Source organism: Bos javanicus, chromosome X, assembly GCF_032452875.1.
Source record: "Bos javanicus breed banteng chromosome X, ARS-OSU_banteng_1.0, whole genome shotgun sequence".
Lineage (NCBI taxonomy): Eukaryota > Metazoa > Chordata > Mammalia > Artiodactyla > Bovidae > Bos > Bos javanicus.
Genome location: NC_083897.1, coordinates 31,923,415 through 31,949,220, shown reverse-complemented (window position 1 = coordinate 31,949,220; position 25,806 = coordinate 31,923,415). Strand labels below are relative to the sequence as shown.

The following is a 25,806-nucleotide window of genomic DNA, read 5'->3' as shown; positions in this document are numbered from 1 at the left end:
CCCTTCGACTAGTTTCCCCACACAGCAACTGTCAGAGGGACTTGTGACTGGAACTGGATAGCAGATAGTTCAAGGTTGAGTTCACTGGAGACAGTTTTGAGTTGCTGATTGACGGAAGATCCGTAACAGACGTGCTGTGGCTACAAGTAGCAATTACCAGGGTCATTCTTCAGACACACACTGGTAAATTTCAAACACTCAAGAGCCAGGGTGAGGCATGAAGGACACATAGACACACAGCCTCAAGAAGTCCACCATTCAACAACCTCAAAATAATTAACAATACAGACCAGGTGGTCACCACAGGAGGTAGGTAACTGTCAACCAGTTTTTAAATTTCTCAAGATGTCAAGATGAGATCCACTGGATAGAAAATCCATTTATTTATACTTGCATGATGGATGCTCATTATATACCATAGCAACTTCTGGCTCACACTAAATCTTCTTCATCCTCCAGAGTCTTAGCAACCCTTTTAAGTAGCAAGGGATTCTTAGCAGTCCTGATTGCACATTATAAGCATGGCAAAAATGGAAATTTAGCCATTTCAATCAATTATAGGCTTCTTTCAATTTGGCCAATTCTTTACTTCCCGTTCTAGATAATTGATTGATACCTTAAAGGTAACCTCCACAGCCATTATTTTCTAAGTAATCACAATTTCTCAATCATCAAGGAAATGCATTTCCAAGTATTTTCAGGCATAAATTACATGTCTGGTTTGTGGCTCATGACTAACAGCACTCCTTCATTTAAGCTTTTTGCCTCTCATTACTTTGAGAAACGCAGAGTTGCCTCAGTTTGCTTCTAATGTTATCTACAAATCAGTAGTATAATTTCATTGCAAGACTAATGTGTTAGGAGATTATGGTACCAGGGTATTTCTTTTTAATAAAAGTAGCAAAATAATTTAAGTTTTTGGGTTTATTTTTTTCTTTTATTTCATTATGGCTAATGTATGTGATTTAGTAATTCCTTTTTTTTTTTTTTTTTGAACTCTAATATTTTTACAATTAATCTCTTTAAGCTGTGAGTTGCTATTTCTTTCTCTAATTATAATAACCATGATACCTTGAATTTGTACAGCACATTACATATTTCAAAGCAAGGCTTCCCCTGGCTGTTTGGCTTGATTCTCACAGCCACCATGTGAGTCGGCAGAGCCGTTCTGGTCTAATCTGCCTTCTACGTGCCCGGACCCAAATGACCATGGATAAGCAACTTAACGTCTCTGTGTCTCACTTTCTTCATTCTTGTTGATCTGTGAAGAGCTATAAAATGTCAGTTGCTGTTGCTATTAACAGGTATCATTTTTTCTATCAGGTATTATTATTCACTTCAGAGACAAGGAAACTTTAGGTCAGAGAAATAAAGTTTCTTCCCTAAAGTGACACAGGGTAAGCTTATCGGGTCTTCTGACTTCCTGTCAGAGGGTAAACAGCTTCCTGTTACAGGTAAAGAAGCACACTTATGGGGATATAAAGCCACAGAGAAGCCACCTCAATTCCTGAGCTTTGAATTCCTCATGGGAAACATGAGGAAAATGTGTAGCCAGTTGCTGTAGGGACTAAAGAAGCATCTGTAGAAAGTTCTAGCACAGAGGAGGCACTTGGTACATGCCAGTTCCTCGTCCTTCCCATCTTTCCACACTAATCTACACATGTCAAATGGCTTCATATTTCTCAAGCACTTTTGAACACATCCTTTTCTGCAGCACAGTACAAACTCAGATTTGAAAGTTACTAATATAAATGAAAAAAGCAGCCACAAAGGGATGTTACCCACCATCACCCCGATTGAGAGATGGTAAGCATTCTTTCCACTCTGGGAGTAATAGAAGTGAAGCCAAGAAAGGACAGCAGGTCCTAGGGACAGGTGCTCATTGGACAGTTTATGAACTACCAATGCCATCAGATAAGCAATCAGGTCATGCTTTAAGATTTAGAGTAGCAAGAAGTTTCCTGAAAGTCCTGATGAACCACCAGGAATTTTGATTTTTAATTTTGCAAGCATTCCTGCCACAACCCTCAGCAAGAGTTGTGTAGGAAAATCTTCATTTCTACAGTTGACGTGGGCCAGCTCTAGAACTCCCACTGCCACCAGCATGTCCAGATATTTCAAGGGTGTCCACACCAGTTGGGTCTAGGGAGCTCTTGGAGGTGTACCTCGCTTCTAGTATCATGATATAGGGAAAAGGAGAAGCATACTGCCCAGTGATCTCCCAGGGAACCCTGAACATGTACACAGCATAAGATGGCAGTCAGTCATCAAAGCAACAGTGAAAGAAAGACAATGACTAGGTCATCAACTGTTAGCATTATTCCTTTCCTTCATAGTCTCTACTCCAAAGCAAAGGCTCTTCCCCATCAAGAAGCCTAAAGGCACCAGGCTACTAATCACACATCAGGCCTGGCCTGGCCTGGCCCTAGACTAATAGTCCCATCTGTGTCTCTACCTGACAGACTCCTGTTGTATCAAGACAGATGGCTTTTGAAAACTTCTGACAATGTTGATAACAGGTTCTTTAACTGCCTACTCAAAATGACACTATTTACATCTAAAAATAAGTATTCAAAAAAAAATAAAAATAAGTATTCATCTACATTACAGGCTTATTAATAAGAGATGGCATTTCCCTTAAAGGTACAAGGACAAACAAACAAACAAAAACACCAAAGAAGGGAGGAGGTATCTGTCATCCTTTGACCTCGCTTCCATTTTCTGAGAAAAACGGAGGCCACAACTTCTTGTCTTCCACACTCCTTCTTTATTCTCATCCTAATATTCCATTCCCACTTTCCTACCCAAGGCTCATGACTCAACACATGTTCTCAATTTTGTATTTACTCATCTGCTCTGGGACCTTGCTCTGCTCATCAGTACCTCTCCCTCCTGTGTCTTCACCCTTTAGTTTCCCTTCTCTCCAATCCACCACTCCCCACACTTCCAACATCATCTTTACAAGTCTTCATTTGTCTTTGCCATTTCCTGACCTTAAAATTGGCGATGACTTCTCTTCATGTACAGACTCAGGTCCAGACACCTAGGTATTCAAAGTCTTCAGGCATCTGTTCTCCTACCTATCTCTTCAGCAGTTACCATGCAGTCATGCCCTCACTCATTCGTGATGATCTCTGCACTGGACAAGGAATTCCTTGAAGCAGGAACTAGATCTTATTTCCCTTTGGACACTAGTCTAAGACATGGCTGACACACAATGGGCCTTCAATAAGTGCTGGTCAAACTAACCATATCTCACCACGTACACATTCAATAGCAATACAGAAAGTAAACCAATTGAAATAGGAAAAATGGATCATTAAAAATTACACTACTATTGACAAATTGAAGACTAGTAGTCTCTTTGTCAGACTTACCAAATTTGGAAAGCACCTGAGCATCTCAATCAAGAGCTTCTTGCTTAGTCTGAACAGGGCAGCAAAGACTCTGGTCTCACTAGTCACTGATCCAGACAGCTCACTGTCTATATCAGTCAGTATCCCCTAAATGGTGCTCTTCTAACATTACAGCTCTTGATCATTTTCTCTATGGTTGTTTTACCTCTTACACCATTTTTGTTTCACTGAAGAAAATTACACTGCTACTAAATTTCAATAAAATCCAATCAGCTGCTAGCAATTCAACAGGATTCTTCTCCCAACCTCCACTCCAAATAGAAAGTTCAGAGGCAGTCATTGTGAAATTGACACTTGAAGATTAGAAGTATGATCTTTATTGGACCTACACACTAGCCAGAAGTCCATTAGAAAATCAACCAAGCTACACTACCCCCTGTGGTTGAGGCAATCGCCTAACCCATGATTATTAATCACCAGCAAAAAATGATTGGCCTTTTCCCTTTGTCCTAGAACAGTGATTTTCAAAGAGCCCTCAAACCACTGAACAGCTGCTAACAACCTGAAATGGAAACAGCAGTGGCTTTGCGATGGATGGTACCAACTGGGAGGAGACACAGACATCTCCACTGACTTTCTGATGAAGTCTTCAGGGGCTGCCTCGCTGATGATAATCAAAGTGAGATCAAGCATCAGGGGGCTTTCCTTGCTAGAGGTAGTGCTGGGCAGGAAAGAATCCCTTGGAGACAGGCAGTTTCATAAGTCCTTTTCAAATCTTACTGTGTTCCCCCAAGAAGATGGAATTTGTCTCTGAAGACTTCCTCAGAAACTTGTCATGGCCCCAAATATACAGGTATATATTTCATTCATAAAATAGATTCTCTTGGAAATGATTTGGGTGTTTTAAAAATAGATTAAGTGTTGATTAGTGCATTCAAAAATATAAGAAGCAACCATTTTGCAGAAAGATAAATTACATACATATTCAGCTACCTTGTAGGGCTCCCCAAAAAGATCAAAGCCTGAAGAAAAGAGATCGTCTTCTTGCTGGACTTCTTGATTCCTCCGCTCCCATTCCCTTTTCTTAAGTGCATTACGGTCTTGTTCATAGTGACTGATGTGCAAAGAAAAAGACAAAAGGAGACAAAGATGAATTAGTCATGGAAGCCATGTTATCAATAAGAAGAAAAAAACCAAGTTGAGGCTACCTAAACTGATACTGTATTGAGAGCCAACCTCCTTTTCTTTATTCCTAGTAGATTACAGATCCTGACCAGTTCTTCAGAATCCGAAAGGAAACAGAAATTGGCTTATGAGACATTGTAGTCATGACCATTTAAGTACGGTATAATCCACTTCCCTTGTCCTGGCTTGATTACTACAGCCTACCCCGAAGTCAGTCCACTGTGCAAAAGAGTACTGAATTCAGGTTTCACTGTGTTGCCAACTATCTAGGGCTCAGAATTCACAGATGTCACCAAGTCCAAAGGGAAAGGAATTATCAAATACATTATTGCAGATAAACGGGAATTCTGTCCTGAGCCCACAGCCAGTATTAGTCTGTTGTAATGAAGTCAAAGGAGAAGGATTTCCCTGACAGTGGTTAGTCCTAACCACTGGACTTGGACTCCAAACTTCAATCACAGAGGGCACAGGTTCCAGACCTGGTTAAAGAACTAAGAATCCCACATGCCACGTGGCATGGCCAAAAGAAAAACTCAAAGGAGAGTTTAAGAACATCTTTGAAAGTCCACAAAAAACCCAAATCACCCAGTGAGTCACACTCCTTTTGTTTTTGTTGTTATTCTTCCCACAGTTTGCATCATAGGTGACTAGAAGTCTTTTAGGGGGTCTGGGTTGATCAACAAATTGCCATTAATGAAAAGAGATGCCAAAAGATTTAAATGACCTTAAGGCACAAATGTTTTATGAACACTATGTTACTCTGACTCTCATCACATTTCAGGCTTTCCCTTTGGAAAATCAGTACTATATCAAAGATACATTCTGGGTCCTTGGACTTTATAGAATGGAATACTTCCTCAATAAGAACACAATTATTTTCTTCATCATACAAGACTATGTGTATTAAACTATAATCTGTAAGTCTCCCACTGCTGCTGCTACTGCTAAGTCGCTTCAGTCGTGTCCGACTCTGTGCGACCCCATAGACGGCAGCCTACCAGGCTCCCCCGTCCCTGGGATTCTCCAGGCAAGAACACTGGAGTGGGTTGCCATTTCCTTCTCCAATGTATGAAAGTGAAAAGTGAAAGTGAAGTCGCTCAGTCGTGTCCAACTCCTAGCGACCCCATGGACTGCAGCCTACCAGGCTCCTCCGTCCATGGGATTTGCCAGGCAAGAGTCTCCCACTAGTGGGCTTTATTTTGTTCATTGGGTTTTCCCTCCTGCTTTTGATTATAATCCTACTCAAGGTGAGCACACATACGCTGGGAAAATTTTAATTATATACATGTACATAAAGTGCCTAGAAGGTGCTGAATTAATGCTGCTTTCCTTGCTCATGTTAATACAGGTATCCCCTGCTTTCCAAATGTTTGCCTTAAGCCACTTTTACAAGAGACCTATGTTAGTACCTATTTGCGCTAACCAAAAGTAATTCAAAGGGAATTTTCACTTTTACAGAAAACATCATTCCCTTACTAATGTAGGTCTTTAATAAAAGCAAAGTGGCATAATGAGAACTTTCAGAAAGTGGGGGATACTCTTCACTTTTACACCATTTTGCTTATTAAAGTTTTTATAGTAACACTCTACTTTCAGCTACCGGATGAAACCTGTAATGTCATGTGAAGATTTAATTAGGTAATTAGCATGGAAGAGAACATAGTAGCTAAAGGAACTACAAGAGATATACTGATATAATATATAAGTACAGTCAACAGGTTTTGAATACATTTCAAACCTTAATACCTATCACTGGTAGCCTACTTTGCCCATGCTGCTGCTGCTGCTGCTGCTGCTGCGAAGTCGCTTCAGTCACGTCCGACTTTGTGCGACCCCGTAGATGGCAGCCCACCAGGCTCCACCGTCCCTGGGATTCTCCTGGCAAGAACACTGGAGTGGGTTGGCATTTCCTTCTCCAATGCATGAAAGTGAAAAGTGAAAGTGAAGTCGCTCAGTCGTGTCCGACTCTTTGTGACCCCATGGACTACAGCCTACCAGGCTCCTCCATCCATGGGATTTTCCAGGCAAGAGTACTGGAGTGGGGTGCCATTGCCTTCTCCACTTTGCCCATGAGTATCACATAATGTTAATTTACAAAATAAGAGCCCAGAGTATGTGATATCCATGGCAGTTTAACTAGATATTGGTATAGATGGAGTGGAAGAGGACAATACACTTAACCATCCACCTTTCTCCACAAGAATACTTGAACTGACAAACTCTAAGTGACTTTGACAGTTTTATCTCCTGTATAAACAACACTTCATTTCCCCATTTTAAAATCATGGCAATGTTTATAGGATGTTTGGGCTCAGTGATAAAGAAGCTGCCTGCCAATACAGAAGATGCAGGTTCAATCCCTGGGTCAGGAAAATGCCCTGAAGAAGGAAATGGCAACCCACTTTAGTATTCTTGCCTGGAAAATCCTATGGACAGAGGAGCCTGGTGGGCTACAGTCCATGGGGTCGCAAAAGAGTCAGACATGGCTGAACAACAACAACAGCTATCCTTTCATAATGCAAAAACGCCAGGTACAAAAGAGCTCCCTGGATCACTCATGAGTATGCCCAGCAAATGTTATCACTGCCTCGGAAAATCAAAGATAATCCAGAGGTCCACCCAAAGCCTAGGCCCTACATCTGGGCCCTGCCTGGTCAAAAAAGACACCGAGTCCAGGTACTGGAAGCTGGCCCATCCTTCACAGCCTAGATGCCATCCACAGATACTACGTTTGTTGGCATCACCTGTCATTTCCATTCACAAGTTGAGATCAGAACCCCAAACCTCTTCCATGTGACACAGTGTCTTCATATTGGATGCTGACGTGTGGTCAACAGTAACATTTTGGGTGCGTGAAGGGTAGAGCACAAGACTCAGCATCACGTACTGGCCATATGTAACCCAAGCCCATCATCAATTTGCCAAAACCGAACAATGATGGGGTGTCCAGGGTGGGATGGGGGACAAGTTAAAGCAATATTTAGTGGGAGCGGGAGGCTGGGAGGAAGGTTTGCTGCAGAGAAGAAAGATGCTTCATTTCTTTGCCCTCAGCAGCCATGACCCTCCACGTAAACACGAGCACCAAAGCGTCATGCTTCCAAGGAACATGAGCAAGATGTCAGTTTTCCATTCTATGCACCTGACAGCCCAGAATGACAGGCCCGGGGATCGCATTTCATTCTCCCACAAGGAGCATGGCAGGACTTCGGTCTCTTGGCTTTGCAAACTACCTCTCTCCGGCTCTAAGGGCCAAGATAATTAAAATCCCGAAGGAAAGAAAGGACAAGAAGAAAGGACATGTGCTTCAACATGCATGACAACCCTTTCAGCGGCCGGCACTCAGGGCACTTGGTGCTTTCAACCCAGGCTGGACGTGTTAGGAGGCTCTCGACTGCATTTTGCATCAGTTCATTAAGCTACCAGATTCCAGACGAGAAATCTGAATAGTAGATTGAGCATGCACATGGGTGTTATCTGTGGCGAGCAAACTGCCTGCTGCATTTTTTAACACATACAACAAAGAACAGTTAATTCTCATATCTCTGGCGAGAGTGAATTTCATCTCCATTGAGTTCTGCTGCTCCTGGAAGGCAACCAACTCTCTCCAATTTTTTCCTTTCTCACTCAGCACGGTGTTGTACTGAAAGCTTCACCCGATGAGGTATAATGAGGAACGAACTATATGGTGATGAGGCTTTCACAGTGCAGAACGTCACTGATTTCTGACTGAAACCAAAATGACTAATTTGAAGCACCAGCTAATTAAAACCCCATCTATGTATTTAGCCTCTTGTTGCACCTACTGCAGTTTATAATCACGAGGACCCCTTTATCTACTCAATTAAAGTTCTTCAGATTCTGGGAGGTTGTGTTTGAACCTGTGAGCCCCACAGAGACCACAGGAAAGTCGATGTCTGTCCCTTGAAGATCTGATGCCCTGTTACACGCCTAGGCTTGTCTTCCCATGAAAAAAAGGCAGGGGGTTGCTCTGTGGCCCACGAAGACATGCTCAAGCCAGAAATCAGAATTCATCCCCACGTTACTGGTCTGAACAATTCAACTTTCCTCACACTGATGAAGGCAGAGTGAACTAGTCCTCTCAGTGTGAAAACTCACTTTCACATTAGGAAGTTGGGCCCCAAAGCACAACTTGAGGCCTCTACACTCTTAACAAGGAAGAATGTTCTTCCAACTGTTTCCTACAGGATAGAAGGGAATTTGGCACATTATGGTGACACTGAACACTCAAAATCCAGGGGGAGGGCCATATCAGGGAATGGGACCAAGAGATACAAACTACTATATGTAAAATAGACAAGCTAAAAGGATCTTTTATAGAGCACAGAGACTATAGCCAATATTTGATAATATCTCCAAATGGAGTATAATCTATAAAATGTTGAGCCTGTCATGTTTGACATCTGAAACAAATATAATATTGTAAATCAACTATATCTCAATTTAAACATGCATTTAAAAAAAGCCACCTCAGTTTACTCTTCATTGAACAAAGGCCTTGGTTTTTTCTCTGTACAGCCTATCTTTTTGGAGTCTCTGCTTCACTGACATCTCTACTAGCTGACAGAGAAAGGACAGAAAAAAGAACAAGCTCCATTCAACTAAATACAGTTAAGTCACCAAGACCTTGAACTACACCAGTTGGAGCTGCATGGGTCCAGTTACATGCGGGTTTTTTCAATAGTAAATAGTAAAGTACCACACAATCCACAGGTGGTTGAACCCAAGGTTGGCTGTATCCACCGATGCAGAATCACAAATAGAAAGGGACTGAAGATACAAAGGGCTGGTGCCCCTTAGCCTGCCTTGTTCAAAGGCCAACTGTACTCTGTTACTCATTCCAACACAAGGCAGTGATGAGAAGTTACTCTCTAGAATGGATCTTTCATATTAGCTCTGGTTTCACCCACCCATTGGTCTCCCTGGCCTCCAATTACAGAGAACCTGCCCTCCTAACACAAGAGGGAAATATGACCCTCTGGATAGGAATGGAGCCAGCCCAAGGCCTCATCAGGGGAGTGGCAAAGGAAGATGCCAATCCGTGTCTCTTTCATCTTTAAGTTCAAGTGATTTCTTCTCCTTCTCTCAGATATTCTCCTATCTTCATCCTTAAACCAGATCTTGGACTCAGGCAATTCCTACTTTCATCATTAGAAGCCACAGGTGCATTTGTGGGGAGATAAAAGCTAGGACACATGTAAATAGCTTCACTGAGATGGAGGAAGTTCAATTCTGCTGTCTTCATTAGCTCACAGCAGTAGGACACCCGGGCTGACAATGCAGACTCAGCTGTCACCATCATCTTGTTCTAGTCTCTTCATTTTCCAGATGAGGAAATTGAGCTCAGAAAGGCAATGGGCCTCACAAGATGTCTGTAGCAGAACTGTGAGGTAGAACTCAGGTTTTCTGATTCCCAAACTAGCCCTCTTGCTAATACCCCAAGGTTTGTCCCTTCTGACTCCATGTTTGCATCACCCTCAAGAATAAATACTAGTCCCATTTACACTGTTGGTCAACTTTCCTTAGGATGGTATTTTATTGGAAATTGCCAGTAGGAAAAACTTAGGAGTTTAATTTGGATGCAAGTGAGTATAGAAAAACCATTAGTTTCCTTATACCAAAATGTACAGAGCCTAAAGGGATTGTAAAATTAACTACATCTGTGGGAAGAAGCTGAGCAAGTGAGAGTAAAAACCAGTTTAAGTCCATTTGGTTTGTATATTTCATGAAGTTTAATCATCATTGCTTACCTAATTTGGTTATTTTACAAAGCTAGTTGGGAAAACATTAAAAAAACTGGTATTTTAAAACAAGGTTGTTTATACTGCTAATATAGGATTTACAGTAGTAACAATGTACATGGAGGTAAATAACTCAGTCTCACTTGTTTTCTAATCCAGCTGGAACTAAAACACCTTTATTTTGGCTAATGTCTTTGTAAAAGCATAAAAATACATATTTAATTCACCCGAGGGAAAAACATAAGCTATAACTCACTCTTTGTGGTTCTCCTGAATGAATTTCTGCCTTCTATAAAATGTGTGGATATTTATGTTTACTGCATGTTCCAGAATTCCAAGTGGTACTTTTTTTTTCAATCCATTTCCAAGTTCAGTCACTCAGTCATGTCCAACTCTTTGCGACCCCATGGACTGCAGCATGCCAAGTTTCCCTATCCATCACCAACTCCCAGAGTTTGTGAAAACTCATGTCCATCAAGTCAGTGATGCCATCCAACCATCTCATATTTTTTCAATATCTAGCCCTATTTTGAATTTAACACTGATCTAATGTCTATACAGCTTCTCTCAGTTTTAAAAAATCACTCATTATTAGAGAAATGCAAATCAAAACCACAACGAGGTATCATCTTGCACTGGTCAGAATGGCTGCCATCAAAAAGTTTACAAACAATAAATGCTGGAGTGGGTGTGGAGTAAAGGGAACCCTCTTAAACTGTTGGTGAGAATGCAAACTGGTTCAGCCACTATGGAGAACAGTGTGGAGATTCCTTAAAAACCTGGGAATAGAACTGCCACACAACCCAGCAATCCCACTGCTGGGCATACACTCTGAGGAAACCAGAATTGAAAGAGACACATGTACCCCAATGTTCATTATAGCAGTGTTTACAATAGCTAGGAAATGGAAGCAACCTAGATGTCCATCGGCAGATGAATGGACAAAGAAATTGTGGTACATATACATAATGGAATACTACTCAGCCATAAAAAAGAACACATTTGAGTCAGTTCTAATGAGATGGATGAAATTGGAGCCTGTTATACAGAGTTAATTAAATCAGAAAGAGAAAAACCAATATGGTATATTAATGCATACATACAGAATTTAGAAAGATGGTAACGATGATCCTATATGCAAGGCAGCAAAAGTGACAAAGATGTAAAGAACAGACTTTTGGACTATGTGGGAGAAGGCAAGGGTGGGATGATTTGAGAGAATAGCTCTGAAACCTGTATATTACCATATGTAAAATAGATGACCAGTGCAAGTTCGATGCATGAAGCTGGGCAACCAAAGCCAGGGCTCTGGGACAACCCAGAAGGATGGGGTAGAGAGGGAAGTGGGAGGGGGTTCAGGATGGGGGGACATATGTATGCCTGTGGCTGATTCATGTTGAAGTGTGATAAAAAGCCACCACAATATTGTAAAGCAAGTAGCCTCCAATTAAAATAAATTAATTAATTAAAAAGAAAACCTCTGCCATTTAATACATTCAAAATCAACTTCAAGTTAACTTCTCATTGTATCTGCTAATATCCATGAGCATTTCAGTGTGAAGTGCTATTTGCAAACTAGTCTAAAAAGCTAAAAACAGGCTATCATTATTTTGCACAGATAGGGAAAAACACAAGAGAACCTTGGATCTGGAGATATGAACATGACCTTGAAAATGGGTTTCTAATAATATTGGTAGAACCTCTAATGTTACATACATACAAACATACATACAACCACTCTCTTCAGCAAATGGACCCTCATCCTCACAGACAATGGTTCTCATTAAAAAGAAAAAAAAAATCAAGATAGGAATGAAAGGACAGAAAATACACGAGACATTTACTCTCCACATCCAGCTGCCCACCCAGTCATGCCAATTTCTTTAGGTCTTAGGGAAGTAGGCCAGTGCTCATTCTGAGAGTTCCCTTAAATCTGTGCTTCCAGAAGTCCTGCATGGAAACAGGTTTAATATTCCCCTGAATATTGGCACCTTGAGGAGACCCCAGTTCCTCTACTTCTGAAAGACGAAGCAGATTCAGTTCACCCTGGAGGTTTGTCAAATCCAGTGGGGTCAGGCAGATAATTCAGGAACCACCCCTAATGTTTTATTTTTGTCTCACCTACCCTCCTACCCTCCTTCTCTTCTACTCCCCACCCAGTTTTAAAAATAATTATAACAACTCTATTGAGATATAATTCACAAACCATTCAATTCACCCATTTCAAGTATATAACCAGTGGTTTTCAGTATATTCATAACATTTCACAACTATCACCATGATATAATTTTAGAATATTTGTCTGACTCCCAAAAGCAGCCATGTACCTTTTAGGCATTACTCTGCAACCTGAATCCTCCCTTCCAGGCCAGCCCAAAGCAACCACTAATTTCCTTTCTCTCTGAATGAATTTGCTTTTCCTGGATATTTCATTCACATGATGTAGGCTTTTATGCCTGACTTCTTTCACTTATCAAAATGTTTTCAAGGTTCATCCACGTTGTAGCATGGATCAATACTCCATTCCTTTTTTTTTTTTCATATCTGAATAATATTCTACTGTTGGATTCCTGGTCCTAAGTTACACCATGCTCATTCAGGAGGTTCAATATTGTGCATTGATAATGATTTAACTGGGGTTCTCTATGTGTCCCATTAGACATTTTACTCTTTAAGGAAAAGGTCCATGACTTCTAAGTCACTGACAGCATGCTACAGCTGAGCACAGCAAATCTTCTTATATATAAATAAGCAATGCTAAATATAGATATTGTGAGGAAGACACTTTTAAAAAGTATTTGACTTTAAGCTTAGGGCAAAATTATTTTGACTAGCCTACCAAACTCCCCAAATGATGCAATACCTCTAACATACACCAACTCAAGGTGTGAAGATAATTGAATATATCTAGGAATGGTAAAAAGGCTTCCCAGGTGGCGCAGTGGTAAAGAATCTGCCTGCCAGTGCAAAAGACACAAGTTCGATCAGGGACAGGTCAGGAAGATCCCTTGGGGAAGGAAATGGCAACCCACTCCAGTATTCTTGCCTGGGAAATTCCATGGACAGAGAAGCCTGGTGGCCTATAGTCCATGGTGTTGCAAAGAGCTGGACATGACTGAAGCGACTAACACACACACACAGGACAGCACAGAACAGTTGATCAAGGTGGGTCATCAAAAATCTCAACTCCCTGCTTCAGATGATCTGAGCAGAAACCTCAGCTTGGAGGGGGCTCTTGGAGCATGGTAGATACTCAGATGGGTAATGATTGGCAACAGTATTGTAAGAGTGCACAAAATTTTCATTTTTGAGTGGATTCCATTTTAATGGAAATGCCACTTTTTTATAGAATGACCATGACTCTGGCAACCCAAAGGTCTGCCTGCAGTTGTACTCAACATATCAATAACTTTCTAGAAGTCTGTTAAAATGCACTTTAAAAGCAATCTTTCCAGTAAAATTAAATTCTTTTGTCCTTAGACAATATCCCTGTCTGATGGAGAGAGAGATCTGTCTCCCTAACAAGTGTTCTTTCCCTCCTCCACCAGCAGCCCAGGTTGTGCCTTATCTCCTTTGAATCTTCCTTCAAGCACCCTCCTCCTCTGCACTCAGGGACCACGGTACAAGAAGACGCCATTGCACCATAGATATCTACGCAGCCGGAATTCCTTTTCTGCTTTTGTGATATTTTCTTAGCCTAGGTGTCTGATTTCCATTTTCATAGAAAATTGTTTAAAAAGAACTCTAGTTCTGACCTATCCATTAAAAACGAGACTTCACCATCACTCCTTCTGGCTCACCGACCTATCGGTAACACAAACCAATGTCTTACAAGCATCTAACATTCTCTGTGGCCATGCCGAGAGAGCTGCATAATTGCATGACTCAAAAGCTTTCAAAAACACTTCCTGAAGACAAGTAGGGGCCCGGAATGGATAACACAAGCCAAGTAATATACACTCTGAGAGTGAACACAGTAAGTATATTTATGTATGTGTTTCTCTTTGGATTGCTTCAAAAATTAAAACTAGAGAAAAATCAAAATGATAGAATATTCTCACTGCCCCTCTTGTCAGCATCTACCCTGTTCCCCAATGACAATCAGAAGTAAGAATTTTCATTGTCCTCTTTGTATTCATCCAGTGCTTCCTCCTGTGCTTCTTAGTGTCAACTTGAAATTATCTCATTTCTAATTCTCTCTTTGAATGAATCAGAGTCCATGCTAATGCTGAGCTTTAAAGAGCTGCAAGATCTAAATCTTGATCCTTCATTTTTCCTAATCAGAAACGGTTCCGTGGATCCATGCAAGAGGAGGCGGTGTCCCGCTTTGATTATTCTTAGTGGTTTCAACTCTGCCTCGTGGCAGGCAGGGTGCCTGGCCTGGCCCTCTGCCCCTGATCATCCCTGGTCCAGCCTCTGAGGATCCTGGCGCTATCCCACGGGCCACGTCCCCTGGTCAGTACCTGTTGCTTCTGCTGCCAACCTACACAGAACAACTCTGTCTTTCAAATTAGGAAAAAGCTGCCTGAAGTCTTTCCTCTCCATCCCCATTAAATATCAGGAATTCTTTTCCAAGTCAAAGTCTTAATATAACCTGGCTTCTCATAAATGACACTTTTAAAAGGTGTTTTATTTTCAGTGAGCTATGAGCAAGACGAGTTCAATAACTACTTAATTTAAAGCAATATTTTCTCAGAAACTGCATTCTTAATTACTTTTAAACTAAGGAAATTAATGCTCTTAACAAGCAGTTTACAATTGACAGTCATAAGCGGACTCCATTTTCATGTCTCACCAAACCCTTTGATCCATGTGTACTCACTAAACTCGGCCCAGGCAAATTCCACCCCCTAAAGGCTTCCTCTTTGGGCCCCTGCCCCTCCCTGGCACATCCACCCCATGGAGCTCCAGCCTGAGCACACAGCCGGGGCATGAGATGGGGACCATGGCAAAGAGCCCCCGGGCACTGTTTGCTTCTCCTGCCTTCTGCATCCTCCTGACTCCAGGCTCCTTTCCCACTTGGTCCCATGGACCTAACTGGGACTTGCTCCTGGGTCACACTTCTCCCTCTTATTTTGATGAGGTGCCAGACAAGGTGCTACCGCCTCTCCCCCCATTTTGAATTGAAGTGTATTCCTTCAATGCTCGTATAGTGGAGTCCCGACCCCCAGGACCTCCAAATGGGACCTTCTTTGGAAATAGGATCATGCAGATGTAATGAGTAAACATGAGATGTCATACTGGAGCAGAGTGGTCACTCATTCACCATGACTGGTGTCCTTATACAAAGAGGAAACGTGGACACAGAGAGAGAGAGAACCACATGGGAAGATGAAGACAGATGGGATAGTGCTTATACAAGCCAAGGAACATGCCACGTGGCCAGTAAACCACTGGAAGCTGGGAGAGAGGCCTGGGACATGTTTTCCCTCTCAGCCCTTGGAGGGAACCAACCCTGCCCAAGCCTTGAATTCAGACTTTGAGCTTCCAGAACCAGGAGAGAAAAATCTCTGTGGTTTAAGCCTCCCAGTTTATGGGACTCAGTTATGGAGGTGCTGGCAGACCCCTTACACCCTTGGATGGCATTACTGAGTCAGTTCACAGCCCTCACTACAGTAAATATGAATAATAAAGACCTTAGAAATGATCTATTTTACTCCAGGGACATGACACCCACCCCTCTCGCTTCAATCCCAGCGCAAATCTCCTTAGACTTTCCTATTGGGCTTCTTTTCCCTTTTCCTGCTCTAAGAGAACCATGGGTGCTAAATGAAACTGTCACTGGAGAGGAATCACGCATTTCTGCTTCCCATTTATTTGGAAACGTGCCATGCTCAGTGTTCAGCTCTCAATAAATATTATTTGACTGAATGAATGAACAAATGACAGATAAACATTTTTATCTGCCCAAGTTCAGTGACAAATGTTGACAAAGCTATTAATTAATTTGTCTATTTAATCAACAAGCATTTATTGGGTGCCTACATCACACCACAGACCATGTTTGGTGCTCAGGAAAAAAAAAAAAAAGAAATAGTATGAGTCTTCAGGAAATTCAAAGGCCAGGAGAGGAGGCAAGTCCATTCTAAAATCATCACCATGCAGGGTAACACACATTGTAGCCATAGGAACAAAGTGTCCTGTGCACACTCTCAGGTTGGCCTGGGGTGGAGAGGCAAAACCAGGCTGCTGCGGTCCAGGCCTTGAGCAGAAGAGTCCCCAGTCTACACATCAGCTTGTTCAAGTACACACTAACCAAGTGACACTGAAGAAGGTCCCATGGGACAAACACAGGTGAGTAAACAAGAGATGAAAGATGCAACCAAGTTCAGTCTCTCTGACTGGCCGTGTTTGGCAAAACTGGCCTACAACAGAGGTGGGAAGACAGCAAGATTTGCTGCTGTTTGAGGAAGCTGGAAAAGGAGTTTGGTCTTTGCAAATGCTTGGATTCAAGGGTCAAACCCAAATTGCACTTGTGATACCCAGTGAGAAGAAGAGCTGCACACAGAGAAATGGATGATTGAGATAAGCATGTGAATGGTGAGCTCATAAAGAATAGATGAGATTTCCAAGGGAAGCGTTTATTGTTTCCTGTATTCGAGCACATTGTCTCTCAATATGATTAGTTATCAGTCTCAGTTATCCAAAACTGGTATGAAATAAAGCGTTTACGCAGTTATGCTTCATTGATGTCAGCTCGGGGAGCATGAAAATCTCCATGAAGGTGGGTAATTGATGTGTAAATCAGAGCTCAATCACTCGGTAATAGAAATGGTCCCACTGAAAATATGCTTGTTGAACACAATTGCTGAGAAGCCAGAGGGAGGGAGAGAAGGAGGGCGGGAGGAGATAGAAGGCTTATTTATCAAAAATGATAATAACTGGCAATTTGGGCAATTTCCCCTTCAACAGAGGGCTGCTGTCAGAAATGCTTGCAAGCAAGTTGTGACCAATGCATCCGGATAGTTTCCTTCTGTTCTAATGAACTGTTTCTGTTTTATTTAAGTGCTTGGAGACCCAGTTGCGGATATTTCAAAAGTGAATTAAAACAACACGTTCATCTTTTCAAACATGACACACGTTAATGACATCTGTGATAATAATTTGGTTAATGATGCTCATTCTAGGTATGCTTGCTATTGTTATTAAAATCCTTCTGTCGCTTTGCACTGGCTCTCTGAGGAGCAGTGAATGAAAACGGACAATACCTTGCAATTTAAGATTTTAGTATCTCACATTGAAACCTAAAGGACTTCTTATTGTTGATCAAATAACAGCTCCTATTTTTATCATTCTAATCATCATTATCTTTATTACTACTTAAGATGCCATGATAGTGGTGAGTAGCAGATTTTTCTTCCGCTCTGCTGTCTTCATGGAATAAAGAAAAAATTCTCTACAGCAAATACTACCACTGTAGGTGTAATAGCCAACATGTCTGCCAATTAATATCAGAACAAAAGCTCTGGGTTTTCGTTTTTTACCAGATCTTGAGACAAATGCTTGAGTCAATACAAGAGGCAGGTCTGTGCTTGGCGTCTCATCCAGGGGATTCACCCATCAGTACGTAAGCCATGCTTAAGTCTCAGCACAGTGCATGTGCACATCCCCATCTGTACATAGTAAGCAGGTTCCACGTGGCATCGGTATAGATATGCCCTGCTGTGGAGGTGAGGGCCCTCTGCTCACTTGAGGTTACCAGCTCAACCCCATTTAAAAGCATGCGTGTGCTGACGGCTTGTTTCGTATCTAGAGCTGGGCCTTCACCCAAGTGTCCACACCTTGACAAAATGCCTGCCTAGGAAAGACTGGCACTGGGTGCTAAGGTGGAGGAGCAGAGAGTGGGGGCTGGTTGAGAAAGGCTTAGTCTTCTCATAGTGGTGTAATTTTTTTTGTCGGTGAGTGGATTCATATATCATTGATCTCCCTACAAAAAAATAAATGCATGCATCTGGTGTATACCAGGATTTAAACATTTGGCTTCTCTCTTGAAAAGCAACAGACCTTCACATTTGCATGGTACTTGTCACTTCACAAAGCACTGCCACAAGTCTGATCTGATCTGAGACTTACAGCAAACTTGGCAAATAGGCCGGCTGGGCACTATGACCTCCCATTTCACAGATGAAGACACTGAGACCCAGAAGGGCTGACTGCCCAATGTTCACACTGTCGCTCAGCTAGTGAAGGGCAGGAACAGAAACGAAGACAAGCTGTCTGTATGCAGGAGCAGTTAATTTTTTTCCTACTATAAGACTTTGTGCTCTAACTGTAAAATGCTTGTTAATTCTAGAAAAGTTGCTAAGTGTTAGAGCAAAGGGTCATTATTTTAAGGGTTTTAGAAAATAGCTTTTGATGGATCATCATTATTAATGCACTAATAATCCATAAATGTGCCTTTGTAGAAAAACAATGAAATGGAGAGACACATACCAGATGGATGCAAGGAGGAGACTCTCTAGTGGAAAGACCTCAGAGAGTGATTCTGCCACTTAAAGTTTGAACGACCTTGAGCAAGTCACTGGGCTGCTCACAGTCCTCCAAGAGCCACTGATCCAGAAGAACACACAGTATGGGAGGAGGAGATGAACTATAATGGCAAATCGAAAACTGCATGAACACAGTAGCCCCTAGCCAAGCTGAGCATGGGCAACATGCCTAGTCTGAACTGAGCTGTGCTATAAGTATAAAATACACATTGGATTTCAGACTTGGTATGAAAATAGTATTAAGTTTAGAATTAATAATTTTAAACAGATTCCATGTTGAAATGATATCTGGCATACATTGAGTTCAATCAAGTGTTATGAAAAGCAATCTCACCTGTTTCTTCTCACGTTTTAAAAATGTGGCTACTAGAAAATTGAAACTAAATGAATGTGAATTATGTTTGTGGCTCCCATCATATTTCTGCTGGGCAGTACTGGCCTAAAAAGAGAGATTTTTCTAGGTCTACTGAATAACCCACTTCACATAAACCACATTGGTTTCAGTGCTCTGTCTCCAGACAACAGAATTGGTCTCCAGACAACCACATTGGTTTCAGTGCTCTGTCTCCTGTGCCTTTGGGTTCATTGCAACAATCTACCTATGTGATCCTGTTCTGCTATTCCCCCTTCTCTATTCTCATTTTTCCCCTCCATCTGATTTTCATTTAGACCTTGGGCACATATGCCAGTGTTTATTTTCATGACTGCTGTATTGTCTAATTGGTGCATTGTTGATCAATAATACGTGAGGTTTTGAGCTCTGTTTGTGTAATATGTTTAATATGCTTCTACCCAATGCACCATATGGAGGCACTACACTGTATATTATGAGTGTATTAATGCTAAGACTCAATTGAGTATCACTGGTGCATAGTAAACAAGTGAAACAAAATTATGCTAAGTAGTTACTGAACATCGTGGTCCCTAATATTTGTAACGAGCATTGCAAACACTGTGCTAGCATGTGGGCCTCAGCACCCACCCTTCTCTGAAACTTGCAGTGAGCCTAAGCACTATTCAGGCTTAACGTAAATGTCATTTTACAAGGTGAAGGTATTTTTCAGGTAGAGAAACTAGAGAGAATAAATAATAGAGTGGAACTTAATCTACCAATAACGGTGTCTTTAAGTCGAAACTTGGTGCGATTGTAAAGCTTTTTATGCTTCTTTTCTTCCCCAGGTGCTTGGAGGAGCAGGGAAGAATTTTGATTAGCAGAAGCCACCAGCAGTTTCTTTCTACCTGTTTCACATATATTTCACATATTACTTTCAAGACTCCTCAGTTTACTGATATTTTCTTGGGAAACTGCCAACCAATCTGTAGCAAAATTAAACTCTGCCTTTTAATATAAAACAATCATTGATTAGCACACACTGTTCAAGCCAGATGAATCAGCAGCCTGCAAGGATGAAGCGTTTTATCACAGTAATACACCATTCGAATGCACTGATAGATGCATTCATTTGCTGCTGGGCACCACGACAGGGAATAACACAGGCCCACACTCAGTGGCACTTCACACTCCTGTTCTCCAGCACACAGTGTGCTCAAAAACAAGAATGTCGTCAGATGAACAATCTACGATGATTAGTTGAGTTTCATTTGTTAATTACAGATTCAACAAGAACTGAATGGTGAAGCTTTCCCAGTATCAGCTACCCATTGATCCATAGCCCCTTACATGTTCAAGTAGTACTGGAAATCTAATATAATTTATTGTTACTTAGAGCACTGATTGGCTAGAGGAATTATACTTCAATAAATGATGGCACTGCCATTGAATCCGCCTATAATTGCTTCCATTCATCGTAATGCAAGGAGATGATCAACTTCAAGCTTCAGCTGCTTCGAGTTCCACAGTGTGTCTGTAAGCTAATGGATGTTGAATAGGATGCTGATCTATATTCTGTGTTGCTCTAGATGGACCTTTAGAGAGTTATATATATGCCACTCGTATATATTGCACGTCTGTAGATTTCACACAGGTCTATAATTGATGACCACCTAGTGAACTTGCCTCCAAGGAAACAGGTGGGATTACTCTGCCAAGATGGGGCCAGGGTACAGATTTCTCAGGTACATTTGGTCCTTTACTGCTCTGTCCCTCATCCAGCGGACAAATGGAAACTTCAGGCTATTCATTTCCTTCTAGAGTGGCTCTACCTAGGGCACAGTGACACAAAAAAATTGTGCCCAGAGGTTTGTGACTCATCTTCCTCATTGCCTCCTTGAGCAAGCCGCACCTAACATGGTACCTTCCATCCAGGCTGGGTATGGAGTTGCTCGTCTCAACTCCTAGCACTCTGAAGCTCCTCTCCCACCTCAGGAAACTGTCCACTGCCAAACAGAAGGTGAGTTTCTTGAGACAGGCACTGTGTCCATTTCCTATTGGAGCAGTTACAAGTCAACACAAACATGATGGCTTCTAACAACACAAATCTCTTATAGTTCTGCAGCTCTGATGTCTGAAATGGATCTCCCTAAGCTAAAAACAAAGGTGTCAGTAGGGCTTGTTCCTTCTAAAGGTCCTGAGGGAGAGTCTGTTTTCTTGTCTTTTCTAGCTTCTAAGGGTTGCCTTCATTCCTTGGCTCACAGCCCCTTCTGGCATCTTCAAGAGCAGTAGCAGAGCATCTTCAAGTCTCTCTCTCACCTCTGCTTCCAGCATCACACCTCTTCTGACTCTGACCCTCCCTCCTGCCCCCCTCTTATGCAGACTCTTGTGATTATAAGAACATCCAGGAACATCTCCCCAGCTTAAGACCCTTTACTTAATCACACTTGCAAAGTCCCTCTTTTAAATAACATATTCCCAGGTTTGGGGGCATTGGGGCTTCGGTGCTTTCCTGGTGGCTCAGACAGTAAAGAATCTGCCTGTAATGCAGGAGATCTGGTTTCTATCCCTGGGTCGGGAAGATTCCCTGGGAGGAGGAAATGGCAACCCATTCCAGTATCCTTGCCTGGAAAATTCTATGGACAGAGGAGCTTGGTGGGCTACAGTCCATGGGGTTGTGAAGTCAGACACCACTGAGTGATTAACACTTTCACAGGTTTGGGGGTTTAGGACATGGACCTTTGCAGGGGGATATTCTTCTGCCTACCAAAGGTACAACACTTGAATCACTCTTATCCTCCTGTTGCCTAAGACCATTACATGACAAATATTAGGGCTGAGATATTCTTAGCAGAGTTGAATGAACTCACAAAAATGACTCATTAAAGCTTTCAAATGTCTCTTCTGAAAAGTATCTCACATGTGAAGAGCACCCAGTGGGTGAGGCCCCTGTTCATCCACACCTGCTCTGTCACGTACTGCCACTTCAGCTCTCCGAGGTGCAACTTTGCTCGCCAGTAAGTGTCTCTGGGAACTGCTGTGACCCTCAAATAAGAGAACATATGTGACTATGCCTGTGAAGGTAAATGGCTTTCTCCATGATATTCAGCATCATCCTTGCATCACTAAGAGAAGAGACACTAGATCTTGGAGAGAGGGACATAAGAGGGAAAGGTCCCACTTGTATAGAGATGTAAGGTGTTATTACTCAGTAAAACTAAATAGAAATAACCATCTGAAAGTGACCTGAAACTATGTTTCCTATTCATATGCAAGCAGCTTAAAAGACTGACACAAGACATTGAAATTACTTCAAATAACTAGATGCTCAATTGCTCAAGATAAGTGGGGCCACACTTGCCCTCTTATGTGGTAGCTGAGTACAACAATACAAGATGGATTCGTCATGTTTACATATTCCAGCAGGATGAAATCTGTGGTTACGCATTTATAAAACCCTACACATTAACCCATCAATTTTATTGATTAATAAGAGGGTTCTGTGACATTACAACAACAGACATGACAATACATCTTCCCACAGAAGTGAAATTATCCTGAAAGGCACCACACACCTGCAAAACACTTTATTGTGGTTCAACCGGGAGCGTGAAAACAGGAGAAAATTGAGCATGAAAACAACCTTCAATCAAAGGGTCTTTAGAGGGGATGGAGATCAAAGCCTTCATTTTCTATTACAGGGAAAATCAAGTACAAAGAGGACAAGCGGGTTGCCCAATGTCATCCACCTGGTCAGAGCCTGGACTTGGACAGGAGCCCCGGTCTCCTGACTCTTCATGGAGAGCTCTCCTCACTGTACCATGCTTTGGGCTTCCTGACCCTTATTCTGTGCTCTCAGCTCACTGCTTTGGCAGAGAAACGGGAAGTGGAAGAGGAAGTGAAAGGAGTGTGCCCTTTCTCCTGTGGTTTCTAAAGAGGAGGCCAGACATATCAAATGGGTTTGGGAATGTGTTCGTGAATCACTAAACAGGACTCAGCATCTGCAAGCAACCCACTGCATGTGAAAAGGCTGTCATATTCCAGACTGTGTGGGATTCCTTCTGGAGAGCAGCAACTTGGAAGCTGACCAGGAAAGCCCATGGTTTGGCACAAGGCAGAGAGAGTTAGTAAATAAAAGAGGTGTGGACTCTTTGGCCAAGCAGGGCCCTGAATGTCACCTTGGTGACTGGTGTCTCCGTGCTGTATAGTATGCACAGCCTGAGGCCACGGACCTGGCTGAATGTCAGGATTGGTACACTCCAGTAAAGAATCTGTCTTCAATGCAGGGAACCCAGGTTTGATCCCTGGGTTGGGAAGATTCCCTGGAGAATGGCACCCCACTCCAGTGTTCTTGCCTGGGAAATCCCATGGACAGAGAAGCCTGGTGAACTACAGTCCATGGGGTCACAAATAGTCAGACACGACTGAGCGACTAAACACACTAACACGATGGAAGGTCAGCTGCATCACTCCAGTATCCAGCCTGAGTGTGTGTGCGCATACACACCCACATCTGAGGGACAAGGCCGATTTATAGGAGAGCCTCTCTGAAGGGACAAGTCCACAGAAATCAGTTCCCCAAATCCTCTTCTAACAAGTGGCAAATGCATGCTAAGGGTGCTCATGACCTCATAGGTTGGCCAGAGATCCATGTCCACGTGCCTGTGGCTGGGTGAAAACCCTGCCCCTCCTGGCCCTGCACCCAAAGTTTGGAGACCACACCCACTAGCACTTGCTGGGACTTTTTACAGCACCCCTGAAAGTGAAACTGTAAGTTGCTCAGTCATGCCCAACTCTTTGCAACCCCATAGACTATACAGTCCATGGAATTCTCCAGGCCAGAATACTGGAGTGGGTAGCCTATCCTTTCTCCAGGGGATCTTCCCTGACCCAGGAATTGAACCCGGGTCTCCCGCATTGCAGGCAGATTCTTAACCAACTGAGCTATCAGGGAAAGCCACAGCACCCCTGGAACCCTGATTTTGAGGGTTTTGAGAGGAACAGATATGTCATCCACTTGCACTACACCCTCCAACTGACTCTGAAAATGCCCTTTACAACATCCTTTCCAAGGAATCTAAGGGTGTTTGACCCTGCCATTTATTTTTACATTTGCAAACTGATGAACCTCAGGGAAGTGCACATGGGCTTCTACCTTGATTGAAGTCTGGAGACCTGGGTTCCCATCTCAGATATATCACTCACTAGCTTGGTGACCTCAAGCTAATTACTTAACCCCTTTGGACCTCAGTGTCCTCACATGGAAAACACAGCATTTGTACTGGATAATTTCCAGGGCCCTTCTCTAATTGCACTCACCTTCTGGTAACTTTCTCTACCTCCTCTGACTGTAAGCTTGTCCCTTTTGCACCACCCCTGAGCCAGCCTAGCTCCTGGCATGCTCATCAAAGGCCTCACAGACTCCACTACCACCCAAACTAGTGGATGGTGTTGTGTATGCACCTAAGTATCTCAATAAGACTGCAACCAGACACACAGATGACCAACAGGGACACAAAAAGTTGCTCAACACTGCTAATTACTAGAGAAATGGAAATCAAAACTATGAGGTACCACTTCACACAGGTGAGAATGGCCAGCATCAAAAAGTCTACAAATAAATGTCAGAGAAGATGTGGAGAAAAAGGACCCCTCCTACACTATTGGTGGGAATGTAAATTGACACAGCCTCTATGGAAAACAGTATGGAGGTTCCTGAAGAAACTAAAACTAGAGCTGAAAGGCTATTGCTGAACCACGAAAGACACTGGCATTCTTGGCCTCCGTAGGAGAAAAATTCAATACCGGGCCAGAGACGAGGCTTGATCGCGTGGAGCTTTTGTGTGATAAAGTTTTATTAAAGTATAAAAGAGATAGAGAAAGCTTCTGACATAGACATCAGAAGGGGGCAGACAGAATACTCCCCTGCTAGTCCTTAGGTGGATGTTATAGCTGCTAGCAGTCTGCTAATTAAAGAAAGGAAATGTCTCAAAACTCAGACAATGGTACCAAGCATCTTACCCACAAGATGCATTTTGAGATAATCTTGGCACCAAGTGAGTCATCCTGGGCCATAAAACGATTGACATGAATCTTGAAGCAAGGCAGATTCCCATACAAATACATAGTTTCATTAACATAGATTAGGAGAACAAGTATGAGTATAACTTACTGGTTTGTCAAGTCTTTTCTGAGCCTTTAGGCAGAACCTACTTGAAGACAGAGTCTGGGGAAATGCATAGTACATTAACATAGCTTAAGACAAACATTAAATGCATTGGTTAGCACAGGGTTTGAGAAAAGTTAAGTTTAAGGGGAGCCAGGTGTCATTATGGCAACACAGAATTTTAAGAGAAATCTCTTTTTAAATTTGTATAGAGAAGGGGAAAAAATGTTACACTAGTTTGTTTCTTCCTGCCACTTAAGAGAGAGATTAAAAAAAAATGTCTTACACTTGCAGCCTATTTCCTCCATTTGGAGACCCCTGGCCTTTCTGACTGTTACCCTCTCAGAGCTACCATATGATCCTACAATCCCACTCCTGGGCATATATCTGGAGAAAATCATGGTTCAAAAGGATATATGCATCCCTGTGTTCATCACAGTACTGTTTACAATAGCCCAAACATTAGGCAACCTAAATGTCCATCGACAGATGAATGGATAAAGAATGTAGTAAATATATA

The 25,806-nt window shown here is 42.3% G+C and overlaps 1 protein-coding gene across 11 annotated transcripts in view; it reads right to left on the bottom strand.

The window, feature by feature from the left end:
- Positions 1 to 25,806, bottom strand: part of AFF2 (ALF transcription elongation factor 2) — a 535,938-nt gene that overhangs the window by 361,437 nt on the left and 148,695 nt on the right. For 6 of the 11 annotated variants that reach the window (XM_061408662.1, XM_061408665.1, XM_061408666.1 and 3 more), the window contains exon 2: positions 4,338 to 4,470. In XM_061408662.1, the coding sequence (XP_061264646.1) occupies positions 4,338 to 4,470 (133 nt within the window). Of the gene's footprint in view, positions 1 to 2,993; positions 3,140 to 4,337; positions 4,471 to 25,806 lie in introns of all 11 variants that reach the window. The other 5 variants (XM_061408663.1, XM_061408667.1, XM_061408670.1 and 2 more) reach the window with 2 other exon arrangements.